General features: G+C 37.9%; 1 protein-coding gene across 5 annotated transcripts in view; it reads right to left on the minus strand.

Annotated features, from left to right (window-relative positions):
* Positions 1–13,042, minus strand: part of fgf13a (fibroblast growth factor 13a) — an 84,167-nt gene that overhangs the window by 13,282 nt on the left and 57,843 nt on the right. For 3 of the 5 annotated variants that reach the window (XM_077609865.1, XM_077609864.1, XM_077609861.1), the window contains one exon: positions 5,430–5,540. In XM_077609865.1, the coding sequence (XP_077465991.1) occupies positions 5,430–5,540 (111 nt within the window). Of the gene's footprint in view, positions 1–5,429; positions 5,541–6,935; positions 7,601–8,912; positions 9,026–13,042 lie in introns of those variants that run through there. The other 2 variants (XM_077609866.1, XM_077609862.1) reach the window with 2 other exon arrangements.

Below are 13,042 nucleotides of genomic sequence, written 5' to 3' on the forward strand. Positions count from 1 at the left end.
TAGCAAGCAGGTATCCAAGAAACAAGCACGCCCTGAGATTTACAATAGCAGTATAAAATCACATTACACTTAACAGCCCCTAGGCTAAAAGTGAAAAAACAAACAAAACAAAAAAACACCTATTGCTTACTCCTGCTTTAGGGGCACCATTAAAGATTTTTTTTTACATGTCGTTAGTTTAGGCCCTGGTGCAACTAAAACACCAGTGTCATGCATGCTGAAGCATACAGGTAGTATTCAATGTTCACCTCAGAAGACATTAAAAAACATGCATGTTAGATACATTTTCAAAATGACTACTCCTCTCATGAAATCTGTGTACACATTGTGTGCATAACACAAGGTGTACGAGGTCTGCGTCGCAAAGAGTGTGAAGCTGAGAGAGGCAGCAGCAGTTTCGCTGGTCAATGAGGTACAACTAATTAATACCGGCCTAGTGTTGTTCAAGAGCGTCTGTGCTCTCATAAAATGCTGGCAGGGAAGCTGAATAGAGGGAATAAAAGCAACTGATTCTTTACTAATACAGAGCACAAACTGTGAAACTTTTCTCCTGTGGACTTTAGTTCTCTGACGTTATTGCTTTCAGTTCAGGGTGACACAAAATCACTATTACTTAGAGTAGTTTTGAATTAAAAGTTAGGGCAATATTATTTTCAAAAAGTACTTTTAAATAACATCATTGATCAGATATATGAAATAAGGCAAGTGTTATAGATAAGGATAATTAAGAATAAAATAAAGTACAAAGATTAAACCCCAAATAAAAAATGGGTGTCTTCTTACAGATATAATGTATGAAGAAGGACATTTTGAACAAAATAACTCCCCTGCCTCCCCCAAAAAATCCTAACTATATTTGTTTGTTGAATGTGTCCATGATTAGATGAATGTGAGCTAAAAATAAAGTATGTTGGGAATACTAAAAATGTGTAGATAAAGGCGCTATATAAGTACTGTTAATTTACTAATAATCTTTTGTTTCAAGAAGCACACATGAGGACAACACAAAAAACAAACAATTAAAAACTTCAAATAAAGATGTGGGGTCTTCTTTCACTTAAAGCTTTCATGTACGATGAAAAGTATAAAGAAGGACATTTCGAAAAACAAAATGAACAGACAAATAAAATCAAAGATAATATATTGGTTTGTTGAAAGTGTGCGTGACTGCTACCAATATGAGCTAACATAAATTATTTTAATGATTATGTTTTATCAAGGAGTGATGAAATTATCAACCATTTTATTTGCGAATAAATTGTTGCTTTTTAACCAACACAATTCAGTATATGCATTGCTCATTGTCCATCCCTACTTCTCATATAAATCGAGATAGGTCACAATGTGTTCTGTCAATGGTCTTTGTCGTTGGACACCTCTGAGCAAAGTGAGCTGTAGAGGCTTTTAGATGGGCCATTACATTTACCCTTATCACTTTAACAGTGCAGGCGCCCGTGAGCTCCGGTGGCTTGTCAACTGTCAACTCCTTGGGGGCAGTGAGGTTCGATACGCATCTCCCAGACCTTCCACCTGTCTGCACGTCCAACTCTACATGGACAAGACTCAGTGGCCTGATTGCTCATGAGGGGAAGTATCAGCATAACTGTACGAGAAGGACTCTGGCCTACTGTGCAAAGCCCAAATAAGTTTGGTGTGGGGTGTGAATCAAAGTTCCCATAAGGCCATAAGCATTATTTCTTCTGTCTTCATTTGTTTCACACAGAAACCTGTCAACATTTTTCAACAAGGTTTTTTATAACATGCCCAGCTCGTCTCTAAGGTCATTACCCTCATGTGGCAACACGCGCACAAAAACATGCAATCAGTCATCTTCATTTCATATGGATCTCAAGACTGGGGAGCCCAATTACTTTCTGGCTGCTAGAAAACACCTGAGTACCCTGAAGGAGCGAAGCCAGAGTGGCAGGCCGCTACCCACGCACTGACCTTTGCTTTTGCAGAGATTGAATTAAGGCTAAAGGACAGAGTGGTGATTTCTCAAAAGTCTGTGGCGTTCGATTTTGGTTTTATTTTTCAGAAGAACTTTGAGCTGCTTCTCTATGTATGAAAACCATTGTTCAGATAAAGGTTGGATTGATTAAAATAGTTGGATTAGACAAAGATAAGTGACAAGGCTGACATGATGTCGGTAGTGTACGCCTAACCCACAAATTTGATTGAAATTGAAGTCAACTCATCACAAAAAAGTCAAATTAATTCATAGACGATCCCACTCCATTGAGCATACATAAAAGCTAACTGGTTTTATTAACACCCTAAAGACATGGAAGACTGTCTGCAAATATCTGCAACTGGTCAGATTGCACCCATGTTGCAGTAGTTCTTTCGCCTGACGGTGTTGGCAGGGTGGTATTGATTACCGCTCACCGGCAATAAGATTGTTAGTGCGAAGGGTTTTCTATCGTTGTGTGCACTGTTAGCTGGGATAGGCTCAAGCACCCCGTGAACCTGAGAAGGAGAAGTGGTTATGAAAATGAATGAACAATCCAGAAGTTTGGATTTTATTGTGTCACAGTCAGAATACAAAATTGAAAGTAGGTCAGAGGAAGTAAATCCAGAAGAACATGATTTTGGAGATAATCTACTATACGGGTTCGAACCGGAGGCAGAACCATTATCGCACGGCACAAGTTAGGAGTCCGGCGGGCAAGCATTAGCTTTTGGTTTATTTTCATCGGATGTCAGGCGCCTACTGAATACTGAATGGTAAATATCTTACATTGTTGCTTCTCAACTGGAAACAACAGTAAAAATGAATGATTTATTATCTGAAAATATGCACTTTTGGCAAGCGGGCAACAATGCCCCTTTTGTTTTGGTTCCAATGTCTTTATCAACTATTCTTTATTGGAAACGCTTTATTTGTCACTTGGTAAAAGAGGTCTTCAGAAAAGTTTTTATGCACAAACAGATTACTCACCTAGTCAGTCCACTGCACTTTTTTAATGTGCTCAATGCACTCAACTCTCACTGCTTGGTCAGACAGAAATTTATAGAGGCTTATAGCCTCTGTGTTCCTCTTGGAGCAATTTCCTACACAACACGTGTTAACCATTGTCCTGATAAAAACGATTGAATTGCTGGAACTAAAATGCTGAACTGCAACAACAATGAAACTACACGGATGAGGGCACTGTGTGTGAAAAAAGCCTCCTTTGTCACACATCACATCCAGTTACTGACTCCGAGGTCAATGGCCAACAGCACAAGATTTAATCTGTGTTCAAAACGCTTTAGTTTATTTAACAAACAAAAGGACTACGGGTTGTGGCTCAGTGAAGTCCTATCTATCAAATTCATTAAAGTTCCCTTTGAGGTGACAATAGGATTTTAAAGGCAATAAACCTACTACATTTGTTAGCAATAAACCTCATGAAAAACACTTCCAATAAAATAAAACTAAACCAAATTTTTTTGAAGGGGGACATTTATTTGGTCGAAAATTCATGTTTTATTTTTCATTGTTCAGTTCAATGACTTGAAAAGTATGTCATTCAAGGTGGATTTAGGATTATGTTAATGATTTGATTTATAGTTTTGCAGACTGTGTTATCCAGTATATTTCTATATTTAATTTAAAAAAAAATGAGTTGCAAAACCCTCATAAAAAAGGTTACAGTCAGATATTTAGAATGATATTTCTACGGACAAATATTATTTTATCTTAGATTTTCATTTTTAGGGCTATTTATCTAAATCGATCAGAGGATTAGGATGTAATTTGGACCCTTGCTCTTTCTTATGAGTGTATGTGTGTGTTTGAGTAGGTCCTCTCCCACCAATAGCTCTAAGAGGACTGCGCTCGCCATCACCATGGAGACAAGCGCACCCAGCACCTAACAACGCTATTTTTGGAGTTGTGCAAAGAGCTTCACTCTTCCTTCATTTTGCAGTTTAAGCAGAACACTTTCAAAATTGTCTCCTCAACAATCGAGTGGTCACTTTTCCATGTTAATGAGGAAAGTGGAGGCAGTGTAGCATAAATATGACATTTTCAAGAAAGAGAGCCCTAGAGCTCACAGATTATTAAAAAGTCATTGCCATTTCATTCAGATAGAAGATTGGAAACAAAATAACGTTTTTCTTAATTAGCTAAGTGTCATTTCAGTGCAGATAGCCGATCTTTTTCTTAGCTTTATCGCACAGAGGCAAAGTAGTTGTATAACACAGGTTCAATAAACAGTACGCTAATGTAAGGGGACAGTTAATTGTAAGCAGGCCATTGCTGCTGCATTATCGGCACGGCAGACAAGTGGCTGCGCTGTTGCTTTAGCGTTGATCTGCTCTTTCATCTGTTTCGAGAAAAACAACAAGTCGGTGGGCGGAGAGGCGGTGATCAGTTTACACAACAGCATGCCGACCGAGCACAAGGACTTTCCCATGACAATAGAAAATATACACGTTTCGAGGATAGGAATAGTAAAACAAAAAAACTGAAATACTCCATGAATACCTAAAGTGAACTTATGTTAGTTAACTTTATGAAGTATCCACATTTTGTATCCATTAAATTTGAGAAAATTCAAGATAATAAAATATGAGATTCAAATACCCACACTTGGACTTTCATTTTCGTCAATTATAGTATATTGGCAACTCACCAATTAGCTGTGGTATAATGTATTATCATTTATATATACTTTAATGTAAAAGCAGTTAAATGGAACAACAGGATAAATAGGGACCTGTTAATTTGCACTTCTATAGATGGAAAAAATAAAAAAAGCTTTCGGTGGTCAGAGACAAAGTATTCGTCGCAACTATGAAAAATAGTTCATCTACTAGTCCTGAAAATATTATGTGCTTGCTTGGCTCACAAACAAAACATTCAAACATATATTTAGGATGCAAACTTTGAAGTGAAAGTTACTGAGATAAAAAAATATATTCATAAAGCTTTTAGAAAAACATCCGCCCTAATAAAAAAATAAAGAGAATGTCATATCTCTTTTTGGCACTGTGCGAGTAGTGACTGATTTTTACAGTGGTCCGAAATATTAGTGTATTTTTTTTAACTGGATCATATAATATACCAAGGGTAAAAAACTCGGGTTGGTTCACGGGTTGCATTAACGTTAACTCAATTTACTTTTTGAACTAAAACACAAAAACAAAAAAAATGATTAAAAATTGCAATTATTGATTTAAAAAAGGAAAAATCTGGAAATATAATATACATCTATAATCTGATCCAAAAACAGAAAGTCAGCACTCATGATTTACTTTCTCGGGTTGTGCAAAATGATGTCATATACCCTCATTGGGCCTGAAGGCATTTCGCACTAGAACTATTTTTTAGGTCCCCTCCCCCACCAGTACCAGGACATAAAGTAAATATCAAAGGGATTATTGACTGATTTAAATGTCAGTTGCATAGTCAGCGTGTTCCCTTGGTCTCTGAGACTTACTGTAGCCGTTGTCCTCCTCCTTGGTTCCGTCAATTGTTCCATCTGCCTGCAGCTGCAGGTGGAAACCCTGCCGACTGTACAGCTTGGTCACAATCCCCTTCAGCTGGGGTTCTGTGGAGACATAAAATGGGGATCAGCAAAAGGAGTGCACAAGAAGGGATATGTGAGCACACAAAGAAAAAATCTTAATTTCTCTTTTACCCTGGTAATCACGGAAGCAAAAGCATTTCATTTGTGAAGACAGGCACAAGAACCCGCCTAGTTGACTTACATTAGCATTTTTTTTGATAAGAGCTAAGTGCTCTCCACTCTTTTGTTACTGTCCCAAGTGTAGGTGCGGTTAACCAGCCCGTTCATCTTACTTAGACTCCCATTTGACCTTCACTAAAAGGTTTGCTGCTCTTTTATTTACAGTGATTGATGGAAATGTAAATATACTATTAGATGCAAATGAGAGAAGTGCTAATGTTGGAGGGTGTGTTTTAACCTGCTATGCAAACAAAGTGATTAGTCAGTGTTTTTGTGCAATTTTAAACTCAAACAAAAGTGCTCCATATGAATTCTTTCAGTGCCGTTAACGATAATAGATGTCCAATTATCTGGGTCTTTTATTCCTGCGGATTTAATTTGGTCATTTGTAACGTAAATGTTTAACATTTGAACTAGGAGAGCTGTCATTTGCTGCCAAACCAGTTCAAATAAATCGTAAATGTCACGTATTACTACCGTGCTTATGAAAGACAGTGGTACCAAAAAATAGTGCAATATACACAGGAGTATTTATTTACTAAGAATATATATATATATATATATATATATATATATATATATATATATATATATATATATATATATATATATATATATATATATATATTCGAGTAAATAATCACTATCACAGTCATAGAAACATGAAATATATATATATATATATATTTTATTATTATTATTATTATTATTATTTTCATGTTTCTATGACAGTCACAGTGATTATTTACTTGGATTATCTGCCTGCTTTTTACCAAAGACTACAAAAATGGAAATTATTCACATTTGAGCTTCAAAGAAGAGGACTTTTAGGTAAACAATATCCCCATATGATTAATCACCTGTATTAAAGTTATTGATTAGTCAATATATTAAGTCAGCTCTAGTGTCTACATACTTTTTTAAGGTGGGTCGTTGTTTGAAATAAGAATGCAGGTTGAAAACTAAGTTATATATACTATATATTTTAAATCAGCCATGAAAAACGAAGGTCAAGTTTGTATGAAATACTATGTTTCATCCAGTGTTATTCTTGTAGAAGGAGACTTTGACAAATGAAGCTTTCCTTTTTTGTCCCTCTCCTAAGGCTTAGAAGGCAAAGGTGACTTCTCAATGGACACTTAACACCAAACGGGATTCCAATTATTGCGCTCCCAACTTTGTCAGAGTGATTCATCTTTCACTCCTAGACATTAAGGAGTCCCAACTGCCAAGGAACCCGTTACACAACAGACAGACCTGGCCGTCTCCGGCGCTTCTTCTTGGATCTGAAGAGTTTCACCCGGGAGAAGACGTTGAGTCGGCCTGGTTTGTCGCAGCTCCCTTTCGTCTTACTGGGACTGCTGACGCAGCGGCAGGCGTTGGACTTTTCCCGCTCCCTCGCCTGCCTTTTTTGTCGGATGAGGGAGCTGGCGATGGCTGCTGCCATGGCCACTTTGGCAACCAGCCGACGATAAAAAACACCTCTAGATTTGAGTCCAAGTCACGAGCAGGGACAGTGATTCTACACCCGTACCGGCTTGATAAATAAGCTTCAGTCGGTCAAAGGAAATACGGATTTGAGGATAAGAAATGAAGGAAGGGACTTATCCTGAGATAAAAGGCATTCCATTGTGGATCCTTGCAAAGAGTTGCTCTTTCCGACCGTGTCATATTCTCGGCAAATCTTCCCCAAAGGTCTTTTACATCCTCCAGCAGCTGCACTTGCACTCATGCTAAGGCAGGCAAAAAGGCAGAGCCACGGCGGGGAACACCTGTTTGCACCACCTTTGCCTTCAGTAGTTGATGATGACGATGAAAACGGGCGGGAGGATCGGATGAATGTCGAACTATCAGCGAAGTGGCTTTGTCTTTGACAAAGTAGATGGTGCTCGCCTCATGTCGGAGGAGAGGCGCAGACTGCCGAGAGATGCCTGAAAGTATCCCACCTCCATCTAGCACATGAGCCGCACGGAGGGGGTGGATAGGGGATAGAGAGGGGTGGGCGGGGATGCAGCAAGCACGTGTGCAAGCAATTCTGAATATCAACTAATACAGTGAAGCAGTTCTCACCTGGTCCATCCAAAGTTGCTCAATATTACCCTAAAATCAACAACAAAAAACGCTTTATCCTTTAATTGAATCTCATTTCTCACAGTGGTGGGTGTTTCATAAGGGATTTTTTTGCATTTATTGTGGGATAGTGGGGAAATGTCTGCATAAAAAAGTCTTCAGAACAGACCAGAAATGCACAGAATTCCTTCATAATGATGTACCTGTTGGTCTCTGAACACAGAGTTTTGAAACAGTAAAGTAAAACATAAATGAACATATTTACTAAATACTTAAAGAGAAAACAGACTCATAATAAAAAGTAAAGTTTATATTATATATATATATATATATATATATATATATATATATATATATATATATATACACGCATATACACATACATACATACATACATACACACACAAATTTATGCATACATTTTCTTCAAAACTGTGTGTAGAAATTCAGAAAAGTTAGTATTGTAAATATTCAATAAACTGCTTGACGTTAAAAATCAAATACTACATGGATTAAAAAAAGTGACACCTATACGCCCTTAGTTTAACAAACTGACTGATGTCGCCCTCTGGTGTCTATAAGCAAAACTTCAAAAACCTGATTATCTGCACTGCACAGATTCACATTTCTATTACAGATTGATCTCTCTGAATGAAATAGGAAATTACTAACTACAGAATGCAATAACTCACATGAAGTTTCACCAAAATTTAAAAATATCACCAAAAACCTCCAACTATTCACTCCAGTCCTTTGTACAAAATATTATTTTCATGACATGCATTATTTTTGAACATCCAAACCAAACATGCCACACAAGATGTGCTACAATCCGGATTGTAAACCTCAAATTTTCGACCTGCTAAATCCTATCCAATCGCTAAAATACATTGCATCAACTACCATGATAAATCTTCTCAAGATGTTCAAAAAGCACTAAGGTTCCCAAAGCAGACCCATAAAACTGGATTCCACCATAAAAGCCTCAAAAAATCATTAGGGTATGAAGCACAATAGACCCAGCAGTAAATACCCACGCCGAGCCACATATAACCATTTCAGCACCATGGACAGCTCATGCATCAACTACACAATTAGACAGACTCCTGAAATACATCACTAAAAACACAGTCAAATATGCTACAAATACACCGCACAGCCTACCTGAGACAGTTTTTCTTAATGGAAAACTCATATTTTAGAACTTGTGGCAGTTTCTCGATGTCGTCAGACGGACTGAATCAAGCTGCGGCAGATATTCAGCAAAGTTGGAGTGTGAAACGGACAACATCTCTCAGAAGATGCACGCGAGGGAAGAGCCAGCGTTGAGGCGTGGCCACCAACAGCAAGATCATTACAGGACATTAAGTGATATTAGGACTTAAAGGCTCATTAAACATTCATCTGGAGGGCGTGTGTGCCTCGGGAGGTCAGGTTGAGGGTAAAAGTGGTCAAAAATGGACACTTCTTGTCATCCGGAGGAGCAGATGAGACTTGGCTCTCATGTTACATGCATGCTGTAAAGTGATCCGATAATGTGCCGACTAAACCGGTTATTGTGGGACTTTTCTACTCTAGAGCGAACGAATATCGACAGGCGATCGAGTGAGACCACAATAGGCAGACAAACAAGGACTTTTGTCTCCTCTGTCAAAACAGGTATAACGGCTTCGAACACCGTGCAGTCTGCTACTCCAAACAAATTGACTACATGTGCAATCCATCATGTGTCATCTCTTTATTGCATCCTATAAAAGTACTCATTGTTATTTATAACCTCGGGTGAGTTGCTTTCTATTTATACACTCCTGTGTTCTTCTGATGGCTCAAAAGTTTTTCAGTGAATTGTTATTTTGTTAATTTTTTTAATGCTTATTGGGTTTGAGAGTCCGTTTTATATACAACACTTTGTTACTTTTTGTTTTGATTTGTTGTTGCTAACCACTTAAGTCGCTTTTTTTTAACCTTCATTTTTATTGTATATAAATCTTTTTATGACTACTTATTTATGTGTGCACTTTATGGTGATGCTTTAAATCTCATTGTACTTGTGTGATGACAATGAAGGCATTCAATTCAATTCAATAGTGTCATCAATGGGCATTGCCAGTCAGTCCTCCCATTTTAAATAAAGTGGATATCTATCATTGTCAAAGAGTTATGCTATAAAATGAGAAAAAAAATAATGTGACTTCAAAGTGTGATGGGGGCCATGAGCTTTTTTATTTTAATGAATTTTGTCTTTGTTAACATTTCAATGAAATTATGTTTTATATCTCAAACAATATATAAACATTATTTAAAAGATGCAATCCCAAATAATAATAAAAAGCAAAACAAAAATATTGCAAGATATATTACAAAACTATTTTTTAAACCCCTAACACTTTTACCTGGCATCCACACCCACATTTTAGCTAAGATGGAAACCACGTTTTAAGTGTCACAATGTGTTGTTTGTTTTTAATATGTTTATTGAATTGTCATGAACACCTATTTTCCTTATAAGATAAAGGTTAAAGAATGACCAACTCCAGTCTTTAATCCAGTTTACTGCGTATTTACAAGCTCAAACATTTTAATTTAGGTAGGCAATATTTCTTGCATTCTATTGTTCAATTGCAACTAAAATTGCAAAATTGCATCACACACACACATATATATTATTTTGAATGAATTTAAAACTAAGATTAGATTCTAGTATTACAGATGTCTTAGGGTACATCACTTTACTAATGTAACTGTAATTCATTTATAATATTATATTCTTTAAAACATTGTTTCACTCAATTTACATATTTTTTTTCTAAATAGAAAATAAAATGTTTTTTTTCTTGATCTGACGACATAATTGGTGGCCCACTGGGCGGGTTATCAGTGTGTGAGCTTCACAGTTCTGACGTCGAGGCTCCTAGGTATGAGTGTGAGCGCGAATGGTCGTCCGTCTCCTCGTGCCCTGCGATTGGCTGGTCACAAACTCAGGGTGTCCCCTGCCTCGTGCCCAAAGTCAGCTGGGATAGACTCCAGCACCCCCCGCGATCCTTGTGAGGATAAGCGGTTCATAAAATGAATGAATAAATGAAATAAATTACTGCAAGTGGCTGGCTACCAATTCAGGATGTCTACCGCTTGGTTAGCCGGATAGGCTCCAGCACCCCCATCTCCATTGTGAGGGTAAGTGGTTCGGAAAATTAATGAATGAATGGAATAAACTACATATTTTTAGCAACTGTATTAAAATTTAACTCCTTAGCAAAGTTTGCACACCCCTTGTCTCATACTGTACACTAACAAAGCATAAATTAGGTCCAAATGAAGCTTCAGAATTTGCACTGACACACTATTACCAAAAGTCCCTTTAAAGTCTCCTATGTCATTGCTTTTTTTGTATTTAAACATGATTCCATGATTAGATGTCTATCATTGTCAAACTGAAAGAGTGAACATAAGTACTTATGGTATTTTTTACCTTTAAATTTATTTGAATGTGCAAATTATGTTGTTATGAAAAAAGAGTATTATTAATATTATCATTTCATCCCATATTTCCCGTACACAAATGGAATGGGCTCCAGTTCATCTGCCACTCACTTGATCCATTATGTTAGAATGATTGGACGGAATTTATGGTAAATTGAGCTTTGACCGCTAGATGGCAGGATATCCTCAACGGTTAAGCTTGTTACAGTGACTCTACTGGCCACATTCACGCCTATGTTTGTTATGTCAATGAATACATTCTTTTACGTTAAAGGGTAGAGATTAGGGCACTGAAGTGAATTTAAGTGAATGCCATAAAAATAATACAAACATGAGGGTGCCCAACCTACTTTAATGAAAGTTAACATGAGAAAAGTGGGACAAAAGAAACAACATTAATTGTGTTATTACTTACACTGTAGGATTTTCAATACCTCAAGACCACGTGTCACACTTTCTCTCATCGACGCCCTGTTTTACAAAAAGATGCCAAGCTACAGTGAAAAAGAGGCAAGAGTATTCAGATATTTGAGTTGTTTGCCAGGGAAAGATTTAAAAAATAAAAACATGAGCTCAGCTGTCACAAAACTCTAACCATCTATGACTGAACCTGAAATTCATCATCAAAAGCATTTAAATGCAAATGACTTTAGAACAGAAACAGAAGCGACTATTCTCAGGACCATTTCTGGTAGATTGTAAATCATCACCAGATGGAGCATTGGTTCTTCCACCTGACTTCTGTGCGAGCAACCTGGGTTCGATTCCCACTCAGTGGTGTGATTGTAAGCATGAGTGGCTGTCCGTTTCATTGTTCCTTGCGACTGGCGACCACCCAGTTCGGTGTCCGCCTGCTGCCCGTGGTTGGCTATAGCACCCCAGCCCGTGTGACTTGTGTGGATAAGCAGTGCGGAAGATGAATGGATTAATGAAAGTCACAATTTCACACTGCAAAAGATCAAAAAATGAGTTTTGTGTGTGCTTGTTGTGTGTTTGTGTGTAGTATAATTACAGAGTTCTCTTGAATTCCGGTCATCACGGCAATACGTCATGCAAGTTGCCATGGAAACTGCATACGCAAAGAAGGGTGTGTGAGACAAAGGCGGAGGGGCGAGGAGAGATATAGTTCTGTAAGGATGGGGGTTGAATATTACTGTGGAAAAGTGAAAGTCACTTAAGGTCCATTCATTCATCTTCCATACTGTGTATCCTCGCAAAGGTTGTGAGAGTGGCTGGTGCCTATGCCAGTGAACTTCAGGGGAAGGGCTTACTACACCGAAGACTGGTTGCCAACCAGCCGTAGGGCACACAGAGACAGTTAACCATTTGCACGCCCAACTATACCACCAGAAGCGGGAATCGATCCCACGCTTGTCCACACTGATGTCAGGTGAGTGAACCCCTACACCATCAGGTGGCTCACTTAAGAAAACAGTCATGATGCCACACTTGACCGGGGGCACCTCACTACAATGTCAACGCACACGCCAAAAACATTCCAAACTGCTTTTTTTAAGCCACTACTAGTACATGACATAATACTACTGCATGTGACATAATACAAAGCAAATGTATTGTGAAAAACAAAAATGATGTTAATGCTTAAGTAACCCAGGTTTGTCCAGCATATTTATGTTTTTGATTTGTTTTTAGCAAAACAAAGTACTATATACTAAATCATTGTCAAACAGCCTGACTTCCATGTGGGCAGGGTAGGACTGATTCATACTCTGTAGCAAAGTGATTTTAAGAGCAAGTGGTCTGTCTTTATGTGTGCCCTATGGCTGAATGGCAACCAGTCTAGGGTGTAGTCC

This window comes from Stigmatopora argus, chromosome 9, assembly GCF_051989625.1.
Source record: "Stigmatopora argus isolate UIUO_Sarg chromosome 9, RoL_Sarg_1.0, whole genome shotgun sequence".
In the NCBI taxonomy this organism is placed as follows: Eukaryota; Metazoa; Chordata; class Actinopteri; order Syngnathiformes; family Syngnathidae; genus Stigmatopora; species Stigmatopora argus.